This window comes from Artemia franciscana, chromosome 16 (assembly GCF_032884065.1).
Source record: "Artemia franciscana chromosome 16, ASM3288406v1, whole genome shotgun sequence".
NCBI lineage: Eukaryota > Metazoa > Arthropoda > Branchiopoda > Anostraca > Artemiidae > Artemia > Artemia franciscana.
This window is the reverse complement of record NC_088878.1, coordinates 13,170,889-13,197,622: the sequence shown is the minus strand read 5'-3', so window position 1 is coordinate 13,197,622 and position 26,734 is coordinate 13,170,889. Positions and strand designations below refer to the sequence as shown.

The window sequence follows — 26,734 nt, the reverse complement described above, 5'->3', positions numbered from 1 at the left end:
TTGGAATTTAAACTTATTCTATATATTTAAAGAGGAGAATTGAATCAATCTTTGAGCACAGTTCAAATCTAAGATTTAGGAACAACCGTGTGATTTTTACCATGCAAGGGGTTTCAAACTGTTAAAAAGTCAGATTTGCCAAGTAGGGTAAAGTCCTTCAAATAATCTTAGAATAGAAAATCTTTACTCCTTCCCGGGTGCAGTTATGATTGATTAAACTCTAGTATGAGATCTTAGAATATAACCAGATATGTTGTTAAATATTGCTTCTGAACAAAATCATTCAGTTATCGTTGGATCTTCAGAGGATAACATGAGATTTAGAAACTCAAATGTCTATTTGAATCTCCGTAAATCCCTATGAATTTTTTCAAAGTTCTGTTTACGAGTTTGTTCTCGGAAATTTTGCAGAAAACTCGAGCTGAGCTCAGATAAACTAAAAATTTAAAAAATATAATCTTTGTCATACCAGAAAAAAAGTAATGATGAAAAATATACTAGTAAAAAAAAAAATAAAGAACAAGAAAAAAATTGATGTTAAAAACAAAAATGGTATATATATATACATATATATATATATATAAATATATATATATATATATATATATATATATATATAAACACGTATACGAGAATACTAAAACAAACCGATTTAATTTATTTATATCAGATTTATTCCTAATTTGTAAAACAATCTGTTGTTAAATTTTCTTTATTTGGTAAACTCCCTTTTGTGTTTTCACTTTATCTTCCCTTCTCCTATTTCTTTTTTGCTACTGAGAGAGGCCCTTCAAGGTGTGGCCAAGATACCCGCAATGAGAGACATCATTGTTTATTTATGCTCAAATAGCTCGTTTGGAAATGGGTAGGCATATTAAAGATCCAATTACACGTAAATTTCACAGGAAAGGCACTGGCCAAACCATATTTACTGTTGTTCGAGGATTTACACACTAGCTAAAACCGCCCGAATGGAGGTATGTCCGTAAGAAGGTGTTAATACAGGGTCAGGGCTGGAGCAAAAAAGCTCAACAGCCAACTGCCAGAACAAAAGGCCATTCCTCACCAAATACCAAACTGGGTCTTAACAATTGGTATCATCAGATTCAACTGCACTTCGATTATATCATAGGTTAGTTCAACCTCAAACCCCAGTTGGCTTTGACGGGAAGCCCATATACTGGCAGTGAATCATCATTCCCTGTTATGTCTTCTTACCACACCACCAAATTATTAATTTAATTTCTGCATTTCGTTTTCTTCTCAATAATCTTTTTAAGAAAATTTAGTTTTAAATTGAATCACGTTTTGTTGTTCATACAAGTTGATTTTTTTAGGGGTTCGATAAAATCACCCCCTAAAAAAAAAAAAAAAAAACGCATCCGTGATATTTCTTCTGGTAAAAAGAAACAAAACAAAAAACAAATTTCACATTTTTACAGATAGGACATTGAAGCCTCTACAAGAGGGTTCTCTGATGGTGTGATTTTCATGAATTTTCTATGAATTTTAGGAGATTTTTCCACCTTTTTTGCGAAAACAAGGCAAATTTTCTCAGGTTCGTAACTTTTGACGGGGAGGATTAAACTTGATATAACTTCTATATTTGAAGTCAGCATAAAAATCCGATTCTTTGTATGCATCTATTGGTATCAAAATTCTGTTTTTTAGTTTCGCTTACAATTAAGCTGGGTCACTCCTCTTACAGTTCGATATTACGAACTGTTTGACTAGTTAAAAACTTGTAAAAAAAGAAAAAAAAACTTATCCCGATTTCAGCGTAATATAAAATTGACCATGAGTTGTGACCAGCACTTGCGAATTGAAGTTTCCGGTACATGATTAATAGGAGAAAAAAAGAAAAACGTACTTCATCATAATCTTCATCTTTCCTCTTATTCTGCCTTTCTTGAGCATTTTCAAAATGTTCATTTAACAACTTATTAAGAATGTTTGACACTTCAAGCATAGCACTTTCGTCTAAGCATCCAGCACCCAGGGTTTCAACACACTTGGCCAATGAATGAAGCTCCTCAGATAAAACCTCCTTTTCTGGCTCGCTGCTTATCGCTTTCAAAAGATCTATACAAATGAATGACCACATTTCCTAGAAGAGAAAGAAACATCTATTTTTGAGTATCTAGCATGAAAATTAGCATTCAGCCAAAAAGTTTAACATGTTTCTAAAAGTTTAATCAACTAGTCCAGTTTAAAATACTTTTATGATTTTAGGATTTCGGTGGTTGACAGTAGATGGTGTACGTAATTGTTAGTTTTTCCTTTCTTGAAAACAAAACAGTTCTGTCTCTTATTATTTTCTCATACTCCCAAATCAACAGTTTAAAAAGTATCGCAGTATAGCACACCAAGGGGGGCTTACTACCTCAGTTACTTCTGCTATTTCATATAGCAACCAAAGAAGCTATTAGAATAATCATTGGTTCGAAAGACGTCAAAAAGCCAAGGAAACCCCCGTACCTTTCAGATCTACCCTTTCACTAGAACCTGAATAATATTACAATGTCATTATATTATATCAATCACATTATAGTAAATGATCAGAACAACAGCGCTAGCAAAGAAGCTTCAAAAAGAGCAAATTACCTTGCAGAAAAGGGCGTCACACCCCTTATTCTCTCCTTAACCTATTACCTTATTATAATAATCATTTTAATTTCTACCCTCTTTAAAAAAGAATAAAAGTGCTAATAGAGGAGCAAATGAAGGGAAAGAAAATAAACAAAAGCACACAAACAACAATACCACATTATAAATGAATAAAAACTTTACAAATTGCAAAAGAAAAGGTCAACTAAGGCCCATTAACAACGACATTTTACTAACACCGAGATTTACTAAGCACTACATTTGAGCCAATCGGATATTTCCATAGAATTTTCAGTCAATCAGAAAATCCTATGAAAAAATACGCTTAAATTAGTGCAAGTAAAATCTCGATATTAGTGAAATGTCATAGTGAGATTCCCTTTACAAAAAAGCGGCAACGAGTGGATTGAAAAATTTACTGATTACTATGTCCTTACGTGTTGTGGGCAAGGAACACCAGATAGGAAAGCCTATAATGATTCAATATGTAGTTTTAGGTAAAACTCTAGTTAATTGACTTCTTGCTATCTCAGAAAGGGTTTAGGTTAGGAAAATGAAATTTTCAGGGATAAATCTGCAGACTAAAGTATGGCCTGGGAAGGTATTTTGAAGCAATTACCTCCACTCCTTCTCCCTCTAGAGGGCCCTGACCTTTGATGACCTTTAAAAATATGTGGTTTATAAAAGTGAAACCTTGCAAAATAGATCTTCTGCTTAATTGAAGTACAACAAAATTGTTTTCAGCTTCATAACTTTACTCAATTCCATTTTATAAGGCTTTAAAGATATGCAAATACATTTCCTAAATTAAAAAAAAAAGACATTGATATAGCTCAAAATTCTACTCAAATAACAGGAATTGCATTTTCAGAACTAAAGGTAGAGAAAAAGCAACTAGTAACTAAAAATTAAAGTAAAATGTTGTTTTGTCAAAATTTCAATAGGTATAGACCTGTTATGTAGGCAAATTTCAGGGCCCTATGGAGGGAGAAGGAGTGGAGGTGGGTACTTTAAAATACCTTCCCCGGGCATACTTTAGCCTGTAGACACATCCCTGAAAGTTTCATTTTCCTAACCTAAACCCTTTCCAAGATAGCAAGAAGTCAATTAACTAGAATTTTACCGTAGTTTTAATTTTTGTTTTCCCAGTTAGCGGGTCTCTGGGACCCTTGGAAATTTTTTTTTTTGGATTGTAGTGTTTTCTATATTTACTGAATAAAAGAACTTAATCTGATAAAAGTTAAACATAGAAGTAAAAACTACACATCTTCCTTCCAAACTAAAGAAATAAACGTATAGTTTTAGAAACAATACATACTAATAAAAAAACAATTCAAAACAAACGAAACAAACGATACTTTACTTTCAGAGTCCTTTCTAGAGACACGCCTCATTTTCTCCAACTAAATACCAAAAATAACAATTCCTGTTAATTCAATCAAGTTGGACAATTTTCCATGCCAGCAGCACAGTGCCATCTAGCTCACACTTGAGGGCACGACTTCAGATAGACTAAAAAGTTGTCTGAAACAGCAACTAGTACAGATGGGGTGGTGCGAGGATAACTAACCCCTAAAGTGTAATTTCTAGTTTACTTCAAACCTAGAGGTAAACAAGTAACATCTTAAAATCATTTCCTGAGTCATAATCCTTTCTTGTTTTTGATTCTACTGTATTTCATAAAAACGAATCGAATCAACAGAAGTACAAGGTTTGTGTTCTGACTTGTCTAAAGAAGGTTTTCCAAATGCAGTTTAGGCAGTCAGAAACCAAAGACATCACTGCAGTCCGGATTGGCAACTCAAGCTTCTCATCCCCATTAGATAAGAAGATTGTTTAAGGTAGAAAAAGCGGCGGATGATTTTTTTCATAGCCAAGCTAATCGTATAAAGCCCACATACACAATGATATTTCTCTAATACCCAGATTTAGCTAGTACTAGTTTCAGCTTATCAAGATTTTTTATGAAATTATCTGATTGGCTAAAAGTTCTATGAATAATTCTGGTTCAACTTAGTTAGTACTAGCTAAATATACTTAGTTAGTACTAGTTATAGTGCGCCTTATAGTCAAAGTAACCACACATAACACGAAAATTTGTCATTTGAATTCAGCTAATTTGTTAGTTAACTGAACCACACAGGGCTTCCTCTTAAACACTACTCAGAACCTACATCAATTGAGCCATAGTATTAATAGCTACTGCAATGTGATCAATAAAATAACAATCTCTCATAAATGCAGAGATTTTTAACAATTTTTAATCATTCTGAAAATTTGCATATTGAACGTACAGGTGTGAACGTACAGAAAGCAATGCTTCTTGGAGCCACAGCATTTAAGCAGGGGTTTTCTGCATTTCTATTTCATTCCCTCCCTTCTTTTAGTTAAATCTTTCTAGGGATATTTTCTTTTGGCTCCTGTAAATCTTTTTTTGTCGTCGGTGAGGAATATTTACTTTCTATTTCTTTTTTTTTTTAAATTCTTTCTACGTCTATCATAACTTAGGAAATGTTGAGAGATTTGTCCTCGAAACATAAAAAAAAGATAAGTTTTTATAAGTGGTAGCCATAACACGGTTGAGAGAACAGTGCCAAGTTTTAGTACCATCCATAGAGTTCCAATCCATAACAAAAGAGGAAAAAGAGGGTGAACACCTTCTACTGGCTTCAGAGTTTCACAAAAGAGGAGAGAATTTTCCATACAAGTTTATGTATTTGCATGCCGTTAAGGAAAAAAGTGAAAGTCGTTTTGGATAAGACCACCCAATGGCGAAAATGATATAAAATTATTTTATTTCTTCCTTAGAAAGAAAACAGTAGGACCTATTCCAGTCTAAAATGGCCATTTCTACGAAAATATTTCACCACCAGATTGCACTTAATGTTTTATAAGAGAATATTTTCAGTGTATTTTATTCAAATAAGTCTAATTAATTGTGTCTATATCTACTTGAAGATACTGAGGAGCTCTTGCTTGACCAACCTGAACATAGAAAGGAATAAAATTGTAAAACATTACAAATATTACCTAATCTAAAACACAAATTAGACAACACTTAAATTAAATACAGCTAAAACAGCAAAAAACAGCACTTCCCAGTTATTTAGCAAAAAAAGTCTATAATAACACATCTGACAAGAAAATGGACAGTCTAATCTAACTCAGAAAGCCCAAAAATTGCATTCAAGATTGCAGTGAATGTTTGTACAATTAGATTTTTTTTGGCCTATAACTTTTTAGTAGTATTTCAAACAGTAGGATGTACGAAAAATGTGGTTCAATCCCACTTTCTAGGGCTATAATGAAAGAAAGATTGAGATGGCTAGGCCACGTTCTGCAGATGAAGAATGACAGTTTGCCGAAGATTGTCCTTTTTGGCTAACCGTCTTGGGCTACAAGGAAAGCAGGTCGTCCTCGTCTGGGATGGGAATATGTCATAAATAAAGATTTAAAGGAAATGGGAACTTCCTGGGAAGGTGCAAAGAGGGAGACCTTGAATAGATTAGGTTGGAGGAGGAGTGTAGCTGTTTTGGCCTCAGGCGGCTTGGTATTGCAGTGAGTTATTAGTAGTAGTTTATTGAACTAATCTAATAAATTGATATAGCCTTACCTGGAGATACTGAGGACCCCTTGCTTTGGCACATTCAAGTAAGAAGGGTAAGCTCTCCGCTGCAGCTGTCCTGACACCGTCATGAAAATAAAATTTAAGCATCGGCACCATGAGTTTGACAACTTGCTCAACGTGAGGAGCAAAAGCCCCTTTTAGTTCACGGGCATAGCATACCAGCATCGTGCAAGCATTTGCCTTTTCTTCCAGACCTTATCAAGAAAAATTAATGAATTGATACACAAAAACACACAAAAAAGAGGAAATCAGAATAAGCGGAGTACAGTAAGTACATTAAAAAAATATACAAGTAAGTATCAATGTTTTTAGTATTGCATCAAACATTGGCAAAAACCATCAGGTCCGAAGTAGTCATTAAATTATCTATGAAGTGATGTTGAACTTAAACATGGTTTAACACGGCAAACGTAACATAGTCAGGGGATTCTTCTTGGTCTGTCGGGCAAGAGGAAAAAAAAAAAAAAAAAAACATAGAATATACTCTTTCGGTGAGGACTGGGTGGAAATTATTCCCCCCCACCCCCAAACGTCAGTTTCGATGTCAACTTACCACATACCCACCCCATCAAAGTTTGCCTGATTTTTTTTTTCAATTCGATCGCCCAATTCCGAAACAAAAAAGGGCAAATTTACCAAAGCTATAAAATAACACCCCTCCCTTTTCTAATAAAATTCTTTATCCATTTCAACACTTAATATAATTTAACATTGTCTTATACTACACAAATGTAACTTTTAGCCAATAAAATATGTACTCGATTTTTATCCATTTTACGTAAAGAAAAGTCAAGTATAAGGCTGGTGTCGAAAATCCCTTCATTGAAAGTCTTATCGATCAGCCGCTCTACCATCTGAGCTATAAAGACTTTGTTTGTTGGTTTGTTATTCCCAAATTCAGGTGGTTAAAAATGCCATTTTTTTTACGTGTTGTCAGTCCTCCTCCGGAATATTCACAAGCTAATATGAGAATGATTCTAAATATCAGGTAGAAATATCCGGACGCAGTATTTCTTTATAAACGAGAAATGACAGATAGGCCTACATCTTATATTAATTGAAACCAGGCAACCGTTAGCACAGTGGGGGTTTTAGGGGTGGTGGTGGTGGCAGAGGGAACAGTTGCCCTAGGAGCAGAAATTTAAGAGACGCAAAAGTTCAAATAAATAATCACATTAGCTCAAAATAAATAAAAATAGGTAACAATAAAAGCAACCTACTGCAATTATTTAAATCCCATTCAGTTGCTTCACGAACTCCAATATATATATATAAATATATATATATATATATATATATATATATATATATATATATATATATATATATAAATATATATATATATATATATATATATATATATATATATATATATATATATATATATATATATATATATATATATATATATATATATATATATATATATAGTTTATTGCTCGTATTTTTTTCAGTAGAACAGCGGAAGCCGGTCTCTTTGACCTTTTCGGTTCCGGTTCATTAGATTTATCTGACATATTACATGGACAGAGGTTATAGCTTTTAGGTGAGGTGATATTTACTTTATTTGAACTTAATAAATTATCATAAATTGAGTTTCAATCCAAAGTAAATATCAAAATAAAATTCAAACAAAATAAAAATAAAATTCAAAGTAAATATCCCCTCACCTAAAAGCTATGATCTCTGTCCACGTAATATGTCAGATAATTCTAATGAACCGGAACCGAAAAGGTCAAATAGATTTGCCTCCGCTGTTGCATTGAAAAAAATAAGAGCAATAAGCTATATGTAATTAGTTTATTAGGTATAAATTTCGTTTATTTTTATTCATGTCTTTTAGTTTTACTGCTGATGATGAACACTGTATATGTGTTCAAAATATCCAGTTAAATAATTTTATATCTATTCACTGTCAATAAAAAGGTTTCATCCCTATTTCGAACTGTTTTACTTTCGTCATGGCTATGCTGTTTGACCTATGTGATTGTATGGATGAGTAGGGTTAAAGGCTCATTCAAGTGCTGGTCTATTTTAGTCACTAGTTTAGGAAAACAGCCTTCCTTTTCTCCTTCTGTCTCCCTTTTTTTTTTAATGTGATTTTTCTTTTCGTTATATATATAATTCAACACCAAAACACTTCCATAAAGAATCCTATATATGTGTTAAAAACATTTATGCAATACAAAAATGAAGAAGTCTTCGGCAACGTAATGGTAGGTCGCAACGTTCCAATAGTATTAGTGATTGCAGTGTCGTTGGCCAGTAGCGAACCATCGGTTACTTTTGACCTCAGATCCTCCAGAGCTAGGAATGGCGAATAGGGAGTCTACAAAACCTCACCAGCCATCACGGAGCTGAGCTGCAGCCCTGATATTCTTCAACTGTGGTTGAAGAGACTTCTGCTTCAACTCAGATCCTGTTTATACTGTCATTGCAACGAGTGTCTTGGTCGACCTCTTTTGCACCTCCTTTCAAGGCATCACTCATTAAACGTACATAGAAGTCGTTCCTCTGGCATACGAAGGACGTGGCCAAGGTAAGTCCATCTCCTATGTTTCAGAAGGTCAGTAACTAATTTTTGACCAGTTCGCCAGCAAACTCTTATGTTCGTGGCCTTTTCCAACCATGATATGTTCAGCATTCCTCAAAGGCACATATATTCAAAACCTAGGATGCGTTTCTCCAGTTGGACGTTTAATTTCCAGCATTCACTTGCATAGAGAATGGACATCACCTTGCTATTGACGAGGTGGAGCTTCAAACGCATAGACTATTTTCTAATGTGGTAGATTCAACTTATTGACTCTAGATATATGTCCATTTTTCAATCTTTTCACAGCTAGCGTCACTTCTTAGTGCTGGGTGGAGGGGGGAGGGGTCAGCACTTCGTCAATATGTAAGAAAGGTCAGAGAGATTATGGACCAGTCAGATTGACTATGGGCCAGAAACGACTAAATGATTTAGCGTTAATGAGCATAAAACGCGAAGAATTAAGAGAAATCAATTGAGATTATTAGTAATTTTGCAGAGGCTAAAGTAAGAAAAGTCAGACTTAATAAAGGAAAACTGTGTTAAAATTTGGCATGGAAATTTCGGGAGACAGAGGAGGTGGGGGGGGGGGGGTAATCAAGGGTTTGCCTCGGGCACGAAAGAGGCCAAAATAACGACTGCATTACACAGGCCCAGAACAGAATTACGACAACGGGCCCAGAGTCAGTACCTACCATACTAAACCTCTACAGAGAAGGTCACAGCCCCAGATTTGTTTACAGGATCAATACACAGCAACAGAATAATAGCAATGCAACCACAACGATACATAGCGACTAAATAAGTTATATTATTCATTTTCGTTTCATAAGAAGCAATATCAGAATAAGCGCCAAAAAAAGAAAGCACTTAAAAGTAGTTGACGCAAAATGAGTATGGGTAAATGGATTCCTGTGACATCGGTCAAAAGAAGCTCTCTTACTAAATTGTGGCCTTAAATGCGCACGCTCTCGGGTTTTAACCCCCCCCCCCCCCCTACCAACTTCAGAAATTTTCTCCATGGATACCTATGTTCATAAAAAGCCCGGAACTTTTTTATTCTCTATATATATATATATATATATATATATATATATATATATATATATATATATATATATATATAGAAAAAAACGAAGGACAAAAAACAAGACACACCTGCCGTTTTAATTCCAAAATTTTGTTGATCTCCTAAAGACATAAATTGCCAATCATTATTATCCTCAACAGCATCAACTTCTTCTGAATCTAAAAGAGCCACTTCCGGTTTGATACTTGCAGCTCGAAGAACAGGTGGCATGACCATCGGCAGGTAAGGTTCAAACTGTGGTCCAAGGATTTTACAGATTCTAGCCCAAGCTGAGATCATATAGCCAAGTTGAGGGTCGTCATCTGCCATTTCACCAACACTGGTCTGAGAACGGAGAAGCAGGTCCATGACTTCACTTGCGTCAGGTGAAAACTGAGAAGACAAGGAAAGGGTTAAAAGTCAGGGCAACATTTCAAACTAACAGATGGTTTGGTTACAAACATGAGAAAAAGACATATTTAAAAAGGGCGAAACACCCCACCCTCACAAACAACGGATAGAAACTAAACATGATATAACTTCATCAACCAATTTAGGTTTCTGTTATACTCTACTTTTGAAGGAAAAGGTACGATTTTATACCAAAAACCGGTATAAAATTCTTAGTTAATTATACATGAAAGTTCTGATATAATATTTAAAGCCCTTCACATGGTAATGCTGATGCACCCTTTTGCAAATGCTTGGACATAGTGATTTCAACCCGAAAAGTTTTGCCGCTCATAAGAAAAACGTAATTTTACACCTAATGTACTTTTTGTATTTTCCCCCTAGAGAATAAAAACCTATGATACACCCCATATGGTTGACTTCTGTTTACCTGCCCAGGACCCCAATAGTTGTTTGCTTGTGTTTTTGAAACACTTAAAAACACTTTTCTTAAAAATACTTTTTTCTCAGTTCAAGGATCGTGCAATTCCGTTTCTGCAAAACACAGTCTCATTGAAATTCTCCAAGGTATTTGCAACTTGGCTTAAATCAAAATACACTGAACCTGCATTTTATTTTTGACTGAACAAATTATTCAATATATTGTATCTGATCGACCCAAATTTTATTTCAAAGTCAATTTTAGACAGTGACAGCATAAGTCCATATATTGGACTAACAGAGGCAGTAAAACGCAGGCATAGTGCAACTCCATTGTGCACCCTCAGAGCACGCCTAATGTGTCTCAGCCACACTTTCACGACTTATACACTAAGCAGGCTCGAACCGCTTCGTTCATGCAAAGAGTTAGCTTTCGGGAGCTTGTCATTAACGATTACTTTTAATTGTCATTAGCAGTTCCTCTAAATATGACCAGTATATCCCTATCCCCCTTTCTTTTTCAAATTTCACCAAACGAGTAAAGATTTGTATCCTTGTTTTCATACTTTTCTATGATTCAAATGTTTTTTGGGATTTTCCTGTTCTTGAACCCCTACGCTAGCGATAAATTCAAGACCAAACACTCCAAATGATATAAATTAGAATCTTGGAAATCGACTGGAGGTCTGACCTGAATTAAACTTAAACTGAATGACTTATCCATGTTATTTTTCTCCTTAAACTTCTGACAAAATAATTATGACATATAGTACTCTAATAATATTTTAACTTTTCCTAATATATTAAAATCTCTTGGGTGATAATTAAAAAACAAGCGAATTTCCAGAGAGGCATAAATTTAAAGAAACGCACATTAAGGACACATATAGACCATCAGTAATACATAAAGACTAAGAATTGGCCTCAACTAAGGCTTCAAGGTTAACACAGAAGAGACAAGTAAATGCCTATAATCAATAAAATCAAAAACGCAATAAAACCAGTGATAAAAATTTCAAATAAAATACTGCACAAAGGAATTGCGAATTCAAATTCTCTTGAAGTAAAATTCTACTTGCATTTAGTTTTTTCTTTTTTTTAAATGACAATATCAAAAAAAAGAAATTTTCAATGAAAATAGCCTACCAAAAAACTATTTTTTCAATCTAGGGGAAAACTAAAATTCCATAAAATCCAAAAACAAAATCTCGAAAACCTCCAAGAAAAATATGTCGTGGTAGGTCTAATTTTTTAATTTACTTTTAATATTTTATTGAAGTGACTTTAATTTTGACAAGTTATGGATTGGACTTTGCCAACAAATATATTTCCATAAGGAGTTCTATATATCACACGGCTTCTTCATCAAATTCTGCTTCAAAATATGAGCCGAACGGACTCTCTAAATAAAAAAAAAGTTGCTTCGGTTCCAGTACTACAAGGAGAGTCACATTTTTGCATGAATAGCAATGACCTGTCCCCCTTTTTTGGATAAATTACACTAAATAGCTTATATATTTTACAGAGATGAAATGATAACAACAAGAGCTAAGAGCTCATATGGTGTGAGCTCTAACAAAATTCTAAGAATCAATAGACTGATTTAAAATAAGAGCTCTGAGTCATGATGTCCTTCTAAATATCAAAATTCGTGAAGATCCGATCACCCACTTGTAAGTTATAAATACCTCATTTTTTTTTCATTTTTCCTCTCCCTTTAGCCCCCCAGATGGTCGAATTTGGGAAAACGACTTTATCAAGTCAATTTGTGCAGCTCCCTGACACACCTAACAATTTTCATCGTCCTAGCACGTCCAGAAGCACCAAACTCGCCGGATCACTGAGCCCCCCCCCCCAAATCCCCCAAAGAGAGCGAATCCAGTACGGTTACGTCAATCACGTATCAAGGACATTTGCTTATTCTATCCACCAAGCTTCATCCCGATTCCTCCACCCCAAGCGTTTTACAAGATTTCTCCCTCAAATCCCTCCCAACGTAAACAGATCTGGTCGGGATTTGAAATGAGCTCTGAGACATAAATTCCTTCTAAATATCAAATTTCATTAAGATCCGGTCACCCGGTCTTAGGTTAAAAATACCTCATTTTTTTAATTTTTTCCAAATTAACATCCCCAGCTCCTCCAAAGAGAACGGATCCGTTCCAATTATGTCAATCACGTATCTAGAACTTGTGCTTATTCTTCTCATCAAGTTTCATCCCGATCTCTCCACTCTATACATTTTCCAAGATTTCTGTTTAACTCCTCCAACCCCCTATGTCCCCGGATCCAATTCGAGTCGAAAATGGAGCATTTGAGACATAAGATCCTTCTATATATATCAAGTTTCATTAAGATCCGATCTCCTATTCGTAAGATAAAAATACCCCAATTTTCCCGTTTTCCAAGAATTCCGGTTTCCCCCTCCAACTCCCCCAAATGTCCCAGGATCTGGTCGGAATTTAAAATTAGAGCTTTAAAGCACAAGGTCCTTCTAAATATCATATTTCATTAAGATCTGGTGACCCGTTCGTAAGTTACAAATACCTCATTTTTCCGAATCCCCCCCCCAACTCCACTAAAGAGAGCAAATCCGGTCTGGTTATGTCAGTCACGTATCTTCGACAGGTTTTTATTCTTCCCGTCCAGTTTCATCCTGATCTCTCCTCTTTAAGTATTTTCTAAGATCCCCCCCCCGCCCAATGACGCTGGATCCAGTTGAGATTTAAATTAAGAGATCTGAGTTACGAGGTCCTTCTACATATGAAGTTTAATGAAGCTCCGATCACTCCTTCGTAAGTTAAAAATACATCATTTTTTCTTAGATAACTTCGAAGACCACACTGCCTTTCCATGACGAAAGTAAAACAGTTCAAAATAGGGATGAAATCTTTTTATTGACAGTGAATAGATATAAAATTATTTAACTGGATATTTCAAACACATATACAGTGTTCATCATCAGCAGTAAAACTCAACTGCTGATGACTCATCAGTCAACTGCTGATGATGAACAAAGTATATGTGTTCGAAATATCCAGTTAAATAATTTTATATCTATTCACTGTCAATAAAAAGGTTTCATCCCTATTTTGAACTGTTTTACTTTCGTCATTTTTTTCTAATTTTCAGAATTAACCCTCCCCCCACATCAATAGAGCGGACACGTTCCAATTATGTCAATCACGTATCTAAGAGTTCTGCTTATTTTTCACACCAAGTTTCATCCCGATCCCTCCAATCTAAGCGTTTCCCATGATTTTAGGTCCCCCAAACTCCCCCAATGTCACTAGATCCAGTTGGGATTCCCCCCAACTACCCCTAAGAGAGCGGATCCGTTCCGGTTACGTCAATCATGTATCTAGGACTTGTGCTTATTTTTCCCACCAAGTTTCATCCCGATCCCTTCACTCTAAGTGTTTTCCAAGATTTTAGGTTTCCCCCTCCCAACTCCCCCCTTATATCACTAGATCCGGTCGGGACTTAAAATAATAGCCCTGAGACACGACATCCTTCCAAACATCAAATTTCATTGAGATCTGATCAACCGTTCGTAAGTTAATACTTATTTTTTTTTTCTATTTTTTCCGAATTAGTACCAAGTGCCATAAAAAAACTGAAAAGCTAAAACAGTAATAAATTTTAAGAAACCAACACTATTTTCAGAACCTTTCATGAATGAACCTTTGAGAACCTTAGCACTGTCTTTAATACATTGATAATAATAATTTCCCATTCAAAATTATAGCCTATAGGTAACGAAAGTATAAGTAATCAAAAAAAGCCTTATTTTACAATCTTTAACGCAAATTGTGGAACTAGTGATGCATTAAATAATTAGTTTAATTTCACAATAGAAAATAGAGCTCATAGTTAACAAAAGCACAGTAAAACAAGAGCTAAGAGCTGGCACTTGTAACGAGGTCGGAAGAGCCAAGAGCTCATATGGTATGAGCTCTAGCAAAATTCTAAGCATCAATAGATTGCTTAAAAGGAAAATCAGAAGCTTAATGCCGGTCGGGATTTGAAATAAGAGCTCTGAGTCACGAGGTCCTTCTAAATATCAAAATCCATTAAGATCCGATCACCCACTTGTAAATTAAAAATACCTCAATTTTTCCAATTTCAGCCACCCAGATGGTCAAATCGGGAAAACGACTTTATCAAGTTAATTTGTGCAGCTCCCTGACACGCTTACCAATTTTCATCGTTCTAGCACGTCCAGAGGCACCAAACTCATCAAGGCACTGAACCCCACCACCTAACTCCGTCAAAGAGAGCAGATCCCAGTCCGGTTACGTCAATCAGGTATATAGGACATTTGTAAGCGTTTTCCAAGATTTCCGGTTTCCTCCTCCAACTCCCCCCAGTGTCAAAAGATCTGGTCGGAATTTGAAATAAGAGCTCTGAGACATGATTGCCTTCTAAATATCAAAGTTCATTAAGATCTGGTCACCCATTGTTAAGTTACAAATACCTCAATTATTTGATTCTTCCAAATTAACAACCCCCAGCTCCCTCAAAGAGAACGGATCCGTACCAATTATGTCAATCTCGTATCTATAACTTGTGCTTATTCTTCCCGTCAAGTTTCATCCCGATCTCTCCATTCTAAGGGTTTTCCAAGATTTCTGTCCCCCCCCTCATGCCCTTTATGTCCCCGGATCCGATTCGAATTAAAAATGTAGCATCTGAGACATAAGATTCTTCTATATATCAAGTTGCATTAAGATCTGATCACCCATTCGTAAGATGCCTCGATTTTCACGTTTTCCAAGAATTCCGCTTTCCCCCTCCAACTCCCTTCAATGTTACCGAGATTCAAAATGAGAGTTCTAAAACACCAGATCCTTCTAGATATAAAATTTCATTGAGATCTGACCATCCGTTGGTAAGTTACAAATACCTCATTTTTTCTATTTTTTTCCGAATTACTCCCCCCCCCCCCAACTCCACCAAAGAGAGCGGATCCAGTCCGGGTATGTCAGTCACCTATCTTGGACTTGTGCTTATTCTTTTCACAAAGTTTCATCCTGATCTCTCCGCTTTAAGCATTTTTCAATATTCTCGGCCCCCCACCCTAATGACACTGGATCCTGTCGGGATTTAAAATAAGAGCTCTGAGACACCAATATCCTTCTATATATCAAATTTCATTAAGATCCGATCACTCCTTTGTAAGTTAAAAGTACCTCATTTTTTTCAATTTTTCAGAATTAACCCTCCCCTCCCCCCCAGCTCCCCCAAAGAGAGCGGATCCGCTCCGGTTATTTCAATCACGTATCTAAGACTTATGATTATTTTTACCATCAAGTTTCATCCTGATCCCTCAACTCTAAGTGTTTTCCGAGATTTTAGGTTCCCCCCAATGTCACCGGATCCAGTCGGGATTCAAAATAAGAGCTCTAAGACACGATATTCTTCTAAACTTCAAATTTCATTAAGATCTGATCATTCCTTCGTAAGTTAAAAATACCTCATTTTTTCTATTTTTTCAGAATTAAACCCCCCCCCCCCCGAAACGCCCCCAAAGAGATCGAATCCGTTCCGGTTATGTTAATCACGTGTCTAGGACTTGTGCTTATTTTTCTCACCAAGTTTCATCCCGATCCCTCCATTCTAAGCGTTTCCCAAGATTTTAGGTCCCCCCAACTCCCCCCATATCACCTGATCTGGTCGGGATTCAAAATAAGAGCTCTGAGACACAATATCCTTCCAAACATCAAATTTCATTAAGATCCCATCACTTGTTCGTAAGTTAAAAATACTTCATTTTTTTCGAATTAACCGGCCCCCCACTCCCCTCAGATGGTCAAATCGGGAAAACGACTGTTTCTAATTTAATCTGGTGTGGTCCCTGATACGCCTGTCAAATTTCATCGTTCTAGCTTACCTGGAAGCGCCTAAAGTAGCAAAACCGGGACAGACAGACCGACAGAATTTGCGATCGCTATATGTCACTTGGTTAATACAAAGTGCCATAAAAATAACAAACTACTTAAACCTTTTTATATATATATATATATATATATATATATATATATATATATATATATATATATATATATATATATATATATATATATATATATATATATATATATATACATAGCAACTATCAATATGTAAATTAATTACATGTTTAACAATTTCAGACCGGAAATTCTTCATATTGCCTAAAAAAAAAATCTTAAGAGTAGAAGACTTCACAATAAACTTAAAAAGAATAAGATTTTTAGCTGACCTTGCGTTTCCAGAAGAAAGAAATTAGATTAATAATTAGAATTAGATAATTAGAAATTACCTTATCAGCACCAACAGCTAATCCTATAAGACTAACACACTCGATGGTTTTCCCTCTCAAAAGTTTCAATTCAGGAGTTGTGGCATTTTGGATGATATATTTGAGACAGGGCATAAAGTGGTCATAATAGTTAATGAACTTCTCTTCGCATGTATCTGCTACTGATGCTATCGTCGTAACTACTTGCTCAAGAACAAGCTTGGTTCCTTTAGAAACCAGTTCTAAAAAGATAACAATATTAATCATAAGCATACCTGCACAAAGAAGGTTGGAGGAGGACGATAAGACCACGACCTCTCTCTTTCAACTCTTACTCACTGGACAAATTTAGTTTCTCAACAAGTCCACTATTGCACACAGGTTTCACTTTTAGGGGTGGGGTAGGTACTCAAAGGGTTTTTACTATAGAAGAAGGATAAAATCCTTCCTTTCACCAATTTTTTTTTTTATTTTAAGGCCACTACTATACAATTTTTCGAGTGGGGAGGGTTCTATAAATATGGTAGGTAAAACTCAGAAGAACTTACTGCTTGGGTAATTTCTGTTTCATTATACATTTGACAATCTTTGCATCAAATCTTTTCAAGAAGTTTCCGTTTTACCAGCCAACTAAATGAAATCATGGCCTGAAAATGTACTTTTTATGTATTTTTTGAATCCTTCCCCCCAAAGACTGGAACCTGCAAACACGGGCGATTACAAAACACGAGAACTGAAAGAAAGATTGCATAAAAGTGCAAGGGGATAGAACGAGAACATAGGGAGAGAAGAAAACCATATTTCTAACGAAGGAGAAGGACTGAATACTCAAAAACATAAAGCCAAACATCTAGATTTTGTTTCAAATTTGTTTCACAAACTATATACCGCAGAAAGGGGACTTGGAGTACTTTATAAAGGACGATTTTCTCTGCCCACTGACTCCAGAAAGAATGGAGAAATGCAAGTAAAAAAAATCAAAAGGTGCAATATTAATATAACAGATACTTGAACGTGAATCGAAAGACAGAATTTCCATTTCTATTGGAGGTGAATTAGACATTGCTTAGATTAATGGGTTGTATAAATAGAATCGCAAAGAATTCAAAATTCACTAGATACTGAGTTACTTAGGTTTCGGTAACAAGACCGCAATTTCTATTTACCAATTTTGACTTTGTCTTTCTGATAACGAAGATTCACGGAAAGACACTAATCTTAGACTAGAGACAACTCTCTTTCTATCGGGCTTCATTTGAGATTGTCTTTGAAACCTTAAGGAGGCATTTTCGAAGAAGAAGGGAGATGGAAAATACAAACCATGCATTCTAGGCTAAAGTTTGTCAATTTTTGAGGCGTTTCTAGGTCATTCGAAGTGAACTTGGGATGGAAGAGTAAAAGAAAAGAAATGTTTTTCCTTCGTTTTCAAATATAGCTACCTCCCTGTAAATTTATACCCTTCACCAACAAGTTATTTTGGTGCCTCAAGTCATTTGGCACTTTTCGACATTATTTCGATATGCAGCTCAGACAAAAAACAAAGTAGTATGAATACAGAATCAAAAATATTTAGAGCCGAACTGATATATGCACAGGTTTTTAGTTATGCGTAGTTACAGAATAATACAAATAACAATTTGAGCATTCTAGCGCACGGGACGTGTTACAAACGCTCACCATAAACTTCAGTACACAAATCAGCACGTTTGATAAAGCAAACTAAACGTACATTTTTGCATCATGCAGATGTAAATCTAAACACTCCTTGGGATAGTCCGTTGAAAAATAACGAGTATTTTTGGAGTCCGTTCATAATATAAACATTCTCAATGCAACTGTGGAAATCATACCTAATGAACCGGCTTAAATTTTCAGAAATATGTCGAAATTTACTAATTTATGAGTAAAAGTTGATGAGTACTTGTCAGTAAACACGATTAAGAAAACCGAAAAGAAAGGGATTTCTCGTCGGTGGAATGTTCATAATTGACTATTTTGACAGCCAATGACACCCCATGAAACGATGCAACTATCCATTTGACATTCGTCTTTAAAGGCAAATACATGTCTCTATAGAATATAAAGAGAACTGCCAATGACACCCCATGAAACGATGCAACTATCCATTTGACATTCGTCTTTGAAGGCGATTTCATGTCTGTATAGAATATAAAGAGAACTGCCAACAACACCCCATGAAACGATGCAACTATCCATTTGACATTCGTCTTTGAAGGCGAATATATGTCTGTATCAAACAGTTCATGGTAACGAACTGTAGTAAGGCACGACCTGGCTCAATAGTAACCGAAACTCTAAAAATGGATTTTTGATACCAACATTTATATAAAAAAATCGCATTTTAATGCTCATTTTAAATACATAAGTTTCATCAAGATTAGTTCTACCCATCAAAAGTTACGAGCCTGAGAAAATTTACCTCATTCTAGAAAATAGGGGAAGCACCCCCTAATAGTCATACAATCTTAACAAAAATTACACCATCACATTCAGCGTATCAGAGAACCCTGTTGTAGAAGTTTCAAGCTCCTATCTACAAAAATGTGGAGTTTCACATTTTTTGTCAAAAGACAGATCATGGATTCAGTGGTCCTAGAATGTCACGAGAGGGCGAATTCTAACGAAAATTAAAAGTTCTAGTGCCCACATTAAGTGACCAAAAAATTAGAGGGCACCTAGGCCCCCTCCCACACTCATTTTTCCCCAAAGCCACCAGATCAAAATTCTGAGATAGCCATTTTATTCACCATACTCGAAAAACCTAACAACTATGCCTTTGGGGACGACTTACTCCCCCAGAGTCCCCATAGGAGGGGCTGCAAGTTACAAACTTTGACCTGTGTTTACATATAGTAATGGCTATTGGGAAGTGTACAGACGTTTTCAGGGGGATTTTTTTTGTATTTGGGGGGGGGGGGGAGAAGTTGATGGGGGGTTACGTGGGAGAATGTTTACATGGAGGAATTTGTCAAGGGGGAAGAAAATTTCAATGAAGGTGGCGCAGGATTTTCTGCAATTATTAAAAAAAAAACACTGGAAAAATATATATGAAAAGTTTTTTCAGCTGAAAGTAAGGAGCATCATTAAAACTTAAAACAACCAGAAATTATTACGCATATGAGGGGTTTACCTCCTCGTAATACCACACTCTATACGCTAAAGCATTTTTAGTAATTTCAACTATTTATTCTACGGCCTTTGTGATTCAGGGGTCATTCTTAAGGAATTGGGACAAAATTTAAGCTTTAGTGTAAAGAGCGAGGTATTGACGAGGGGGTGAACCCCATCATATATGCAATAAAAACATACGGATATGGAAGTATGTAAGTTATTTTGTAAGTTACGTATATTTTTTTACTAATGAAAACGTTCGCAAGAAATTAAAAGTTTTAGTTGCCTTTTTAAGCAATCAAAAAATTGGAGGGCAACTAGGCCTACTCCCTCGCTCCTTTTTTTCCTCAAAATCTTCCAATTATAACTATGAGAAATCCATTTAGCCAAAAAAAATAAATTAATATGCAAATTTCGTTCTAATTATTTATGTGCGGAGAGCCAAGATCAAAACATACATTAATTCAAAAACGTCCAGAAATTAAATAAAAAAAGTTTATTTGAACTAAAAGTAAGGAGCGACATTTAAAACTTAAAACGAACAGAAATTACTCCATATATGAAAAGGGGTTTTCTTCCTCAACGCCCCGCTCTTTACGCTAAAGTTTTTTACTATTTTAAAAAGTAGAGTTAAGAGAAAGAGTCAACCTTTAGCGTAAAGAGGGGGGCGTTGAAGAGGAAAAGCCCTTTTCATATACAGAGTAATTAGAATATAGAGAGAACTCCTACGCGTTCAACAGAACTCATTGTAATTACTTATTGAATATGCAAAATTATTATGCTCTAATGAACGCCATTTGGAAGCAAAATCAGTTTTACGCAAATAATTCAAAAATTGAAAGGAATGGTCACAGGGCGTTGTAACAGTTGAAAAAAAAAATCACTTAAGTTAAAAATATTGCAGCTCAATAGCACTTTTAAAAAACGGTTTCTCAGGATTCTTTTTTATTCATGCCGATAGATGAGAATACAAACAAAATTTCTATCTAGATAAGAATGCATTGCAGGTTATTGAGCTCCGAAGCACAACAAACAAATAATATATTTAATAGGTTTCAATAAGGTAGAATTGTGTAGAATAAAAAGGTAAAATGGTTTGCCTTTGGAGGTTGTCGAGGCAGACCGTGTTCGAATTTTTAAGAGTGCATAAGTAAATACGCCTTTTTATTTAGACGCTTTTGTCGTGTAGTTTCGTGTTATTTAGAAGTTTTTGCTGTTTAGTTTGTCGTTGCCAATTTACTTTAGATTAGTATTATGATTCTGTGTTTTTGCGACAAGCATTGATGCTTACAGCTATTTGTAATGATAAATAAATAAATAAATAAGCACTTTTGAACGCAATTCAATTGTCAATTAAATTTGCCAACTGAACATAAAAAAAATAAATTGGAACAAGCTTATTAAATGTATAGCTTAAGTTTTTTTGCAGTATAGCCAACTATTAAAAGTATATGCATACAAAAATATTTAAAAGAGTATTAAAAAAGTATTAAAAGTATTAAAAAATTAAAAAAAATATTAAAAATAATATTAAATTATTAAATAATATTAAATACAAAATAATATTAAATATATATATTAATAAAATATAATATAAAATTTAATTTTATTTTATTAATAAAATAAAATAATATTAAAATATAAAATATTAAAAATATTAAAAACGTATTATAAAGTATATGCATTAAAAGTATATTAAAGTATATGCTACCGTCCTTTGTCAACTGCATTGTTGTCGTTACTTGGGCATATCTCCATGATATGCCCAAGTCATTAACTAGTCATTAACTAGCGTGTATACCAAAGGCAAAGAAAAGATAAACGAAAAAATCGTTTAAAATAGCATTACCTGGTATATGGAGCAATCAAACGTCTTTAGAATGGGCTTTACCTTGAAATTTAGCGGTCAATATTCCTTGAAGTTTTTCCATTATACGATCTAAGTAGCTGGACAAAATCACTTTCGGACAATCTTCGCTGAAATTAACAAGCGCTGCAGCAGCATGAGCCTGCACACGGGGATTCGTCGCATCGTCCATGGTTGCCAATAGCCCAGGAACGACTCGATCGTGGAATTTTTTCTCAAAAACTGGAGCAAAATCAGTTGCCATTTGCCCAATGGCATTGCATGCGGCAAAACGAACACGTGGGTGCTAAAATAATGAGATTTATATCATACAGAAATACATAGTTGAGATAGGTTTAATAGAAATACCTTACAGCAGAAAAGAATTAATACCTAACTATCAACATTAAAACCAAGTGCTTCCCATCTAGATAGCCTAACTCTGTGCCATTTTAAGCTAAATTTAACAAATTAACCTAGATAGCACCTTAAACCTAGATACAATCTTTTCTAGGAGCAAAATATCAGTGACTGAAAGTAAACTATTGAAGTTCTTCCAGCAGGGACTAAGACTTTCAAGATATCTTCTTTCATGACGTCTCCTATTTTCATGGAAAACCTCACTAAATTTCAGTATTAGAGCAGGATTTGAGATAGAATTTTGGTCAGTTGTCACTCTTAACAGAAACTTTTCAAGTTCAAACAATTAGATATTCCTTGGTTGTGTCGAACGGTTTACATAGGATTTTCTATACTTGCATATATTATATACAAGACACTGTCAATAAAAGTCATCTAGAGATATACAGTCTGCCTCTCCTCTGGGTCACAATGATTTTTTCACTCGTACAATTGGACCATGATAAAAAAAAGTACTAATATGGCACTTGTAACGAGAGATCGGATCTGGTTATTTCAATCATGCACCTAGAACTTGTGCTTATTCTCGAACTCGCCAAAGCACTAGAAACCCTCCCCCCAAACTCCCCCAAAGAGATCGGATCTGGTCCAGTTATGTCAATCACTTATCTAGAACTTGTGTCTATTCTTCCCATCAAGTCCCACCCCGATCTTTCAACTATAAGCGTTGTCCAAGATTTCCGTTCCCCCCCCCCCCCACCCTCCAATATCCTCGGATCCGATCCGAATTGAAAATGCAGCATCTAAGACACGATATATTCTATATATTAAGTTTCATTAAGATCCGATCAACCATTCGTGAAATAAACATACCTCAATTTTCACGATTTCACAGAGATAGTTCTGTTCAGCATAGTCGAGAAGTCTAATAGCTATGTCTTTAAGGATGACTTAACCACCCAGACCCCCACAGGGAAGACTGCAAGCTATGGACTTTGCCCATAGTTTACACATAGTATTGGGTATTGGGAAGTAAACTGATACTTTTCAAAAGAGGGGGATTTTCTGTTGGAGGGGGGTTTACACGGGAGAATCTTTCCATAGAGGGGGTTCTATATTTTCCAGTATTATCCAAAAAAAGAGAAATTAAATTAAAACACAAGTTTTTTCACATGAAAATAACGACCAGCATTAAAGGTTAAAACGAACAGAAATTACTACGTATATGAGGGGGGTTGGTCCATCCTCAATACCTCGCTCTTTACGATAAAGTATTTTTTTTAGAACTTTTAGATGATTGAAACAAAGTCACCCTTCAGCATAAAGAGTGGGGTATTGAAGAGGAAGCAACTCCCCTCATACACGTAATAATTTCTGTGGGTTTTATGTTTTAATGTTGTTCCTTATTTTCAGTTGATTTTCTTTTTTTCATTTAGTATATTTAAGGATTACGAAAATTTTGCTATTATGTTAGTTTCTTTGTTCCTGGACTAGAACAAACCGGAAGACTTTATCGCTTAAAAAAAAAAATTCAAAACCTAACAATTGTCTGGCTTTTCATCCTTGAGGAGGGGCAAGGGCCCCATAAAAATAATTCCTAATAGGGAAAGGCTTCACAATAAAGTCGTTTTTCAAGCATTTCCAAGCCATTCCTACGGGGATAATATTCATTTCGTCAACATTTTTCTTTAAACATTTTGCGATTGTCGAAGACGGACTAAATCAGGAGGGAGAAGGTTGAAAATAATCCACTTTGACAAAAAACTCATGGTGCTGAAGGAAAATTAAATAATTCAGTACTTAAAGATTCAGCACTTGGGCTGATGTTATAATGACTTGTACAGTGTCGACTGCTTTATCAAGAAGCAGCTTTATCAGCATTGTCTAAAAGTTGAACTTATGAACACAGAAGATACACCTAAGCTTTCACCAAATCTACTTACCTTTTGCAGATGATAAACTGGGATATCTAACTCGCTCTAGTTCGTCTCAAAGTATGCTCTATTTAATTGCAACCCTGCTACCCGCAAGATCAATGGAAAGGATTTGGTGACATAGTCTGATGACAATACAAGTGGTACAGCCCCCTCCCCCGGAGAAAAAAAACTTTTCGCAATTTAAATCCAAAATATCTCAGGTAATTACCACATGATGGCAAACAATCGCCATTAGATCAACCCACACTAAATCCACAAAACAATATTTTCTTTAACGTAAAAAAAGCAGCTTGAAGTAGTAATATATTATGTGACGGTTTAAAAAGAAAAGAAAGAAAAAAAAGAATTTTTTTTATATCATATTTAGCTAAATGAACCGATTTGTATTGGTAACCACTATTATCCCCATCATTACTAGTTATGTAAATTTACTTAATAATAATGATTTAGTACTAATTGATTGTCTCTCGAAGAATGACCTGATAAGATTGAAATAGCAAAGGAATTAACATAGCTTTACGCCGCTGTGGTGATCTGAGTTGGATATGTGGTGCAATGAGTCGTTAGTGGAGGTAACACAATCTCCTATCTATTCCACGCGAAAAATTAGAACAAAAAGAAAGAAAAGGTTCCCAGGAAACACTTACTGGGTCAGCAAGGTAATTTAGGACCCCATCCATAATCTGACTCAAAATTGGTTCCATCTGTTTATGACATCCTTCGCCACATGCTGATATTGCCATCAAAGCTGCATGTCTATGTTTCCAGTCAGCGCTTCCCATCATGTTTGGCAATGCAGAAACTATATGTGGCAACACCGTTTTACCCCCAAGAGCACAGGCTATTCGGTCGAGTGATGATTCAGCGACAACAGCATTACTGAAACCATTAAACGTTCTTCAATAAGTGTAATTAGCCCTTTTTCACAAATCTTTAAATACACTCCTAATCTACTCACGGCAATGCCACAGTTCTGGACCCCTTGATCACAAAGGGTTTAATTGGAAGAAATAGACCTTTTGAAAGTACTAAAACAACTTTAGCGTAAAGAGCGAGGTATTGCTGAGGGGGCGAACCCACTCATATTCGTAATAATTTCAGTTCGTTTCAAGTCTTAATGCTGCTGCTTCCTTTCGGTTGAAAAAACTTGTTTTTTTATTTAATTTCTGATCTTTTTTTAAATAGTACCGAGAAATAGCTCCAAGGAAAATCCCCTTCCCACATCAAAAGCTCCTTCATGAAAAGATCCTCCCACATAAACCCCCACCTTTACCCCTCCAGAAAAAATTCCCCTGAAAAAATACTTCTCAATAACCCATAACCAATGTAAACAATGGACAAAGTTCACAACTTACAGCCCTTCCCCAAGGGACTGAGAGGGATTCAGTCATCCTCAAAGAGATAGTTATTAGATTTTTTGACTATGCTGAACAAAGTGACTATTTCAAAATCTTGATTGGATGACTTTGGGACAAAATGAGCGTAGTAGGAGGCCTAGTTGTCATCCATTTTTATGTGACTTAAAAAGGGCACTAGAACTTTTAATTTACGTTCCAATGAGCTCTACCGTGATATACTAGGACCAATCAGTCGATACGATCACCCCTCGAAAAAAAGCAACAACCAGAATAAAAAACAAACAAATAAACACGCATCCGTGATCTTTCTTCTGGGAAAGAATACAAAATTCCGCATTTTTGCAGATATGAGCTTGGAACCTCTGCAGTAGGGTCCTCTGATCCGCTGAATTTGAGTGTGGTTTTTTTTTTAAGATTCTATGACCTTTAGGCGGTGTTTCCCCCATTTTCTGAAAATAAGGCAAATTTTCTCAGGCTCGTATCTTTTGATGGGTAAGACTAAACTTGATGAATGTTATATATTGGAAACCATCATAAAAATCCAATTCTTCTGATGTATCTATCGGTGTCAAAGTTGCGTTTTTTTAGAGTTTCGGTTACTATTGACCCGGGTCGCTCCTTATTTACAGTTTATTACGACGAACTGTTTGATAAACCATTTTTGTACGGCTCATCATTACATTCTGCTACAGATACCGCCTGAATTTCGAATATACAATGATTACAGTGTAAATTTTACATGTTTTTCCATGACCGAGTTCACAGACTCAGAGGCAGCTTTATCGGTTTTCACTACTGAATCAACTCCATATAAATAAACTTATTCATCATATAGCCAGTAGTAGCACAGTGGATCTGTGCTGTGTGGCAACCCAGGGCCCGGGGTGTGATTCGAGCTACCACGAGCTTGGGCGAGACTTGCTACACCTCCAGTAAAAAGACCCCGCAACTGAAACATCGACTGACACCACAAGCACGCTAATGGCTTTGGAGAATCTTCCCCTTATTCGTCGAATAATTATTCTGGCAAAATTCGAATGCCACTCCTTCCGTCAGTCAGATCGAACTTCTATCTCCTGTACACGTCTCTGTCTCTCCGCTTTAAATCTAAATAAGCTCACGCTGGCTACTATTACCGCCCCTTCTCATT

The 26,734-nt window shown here is 35.5% G+C and overlaps 1 protein-coding gene across 1 annotated transcript in view; it reads right to left on the bottom strand.

The window, feature by feature from the left end:
* Positions 1–26,734, bottom strand: part of LOC136037095 (importin-5-like) — a 77,769-nt gene that overhangs the window by 17,763 nt on the left and 33,272 nt on the right. Inside the window, exons 6-11 of the mRNA XM_065719550.1 lie at positions 24,874–25,105; positions 21,975–22,236; positions 16,973–17,193; positions 9,927–10,230; positions 6,221–6,429; positions 1,871–2,107 (exon numbers count right to left, since the gene is read on the bottom strand). Of these exons, the coding sequence (XP_065575622.1) occupies positions 1,871–2,107; positions 6,221–6,429; positions 9,927–10,230; positions 16,973–17,193; positions 21,975–22,236; positions 24,874–25,105 (1,465 nt within the window). The remainder of the gene's footprint in view (positions 1–1,870; positions 2,108–6,220; positions 6,430–9,926; positions 10,231–16,972; positions 17,194–21,974; positions 22,237–24,873; positions 25,106–26,734) is intronic.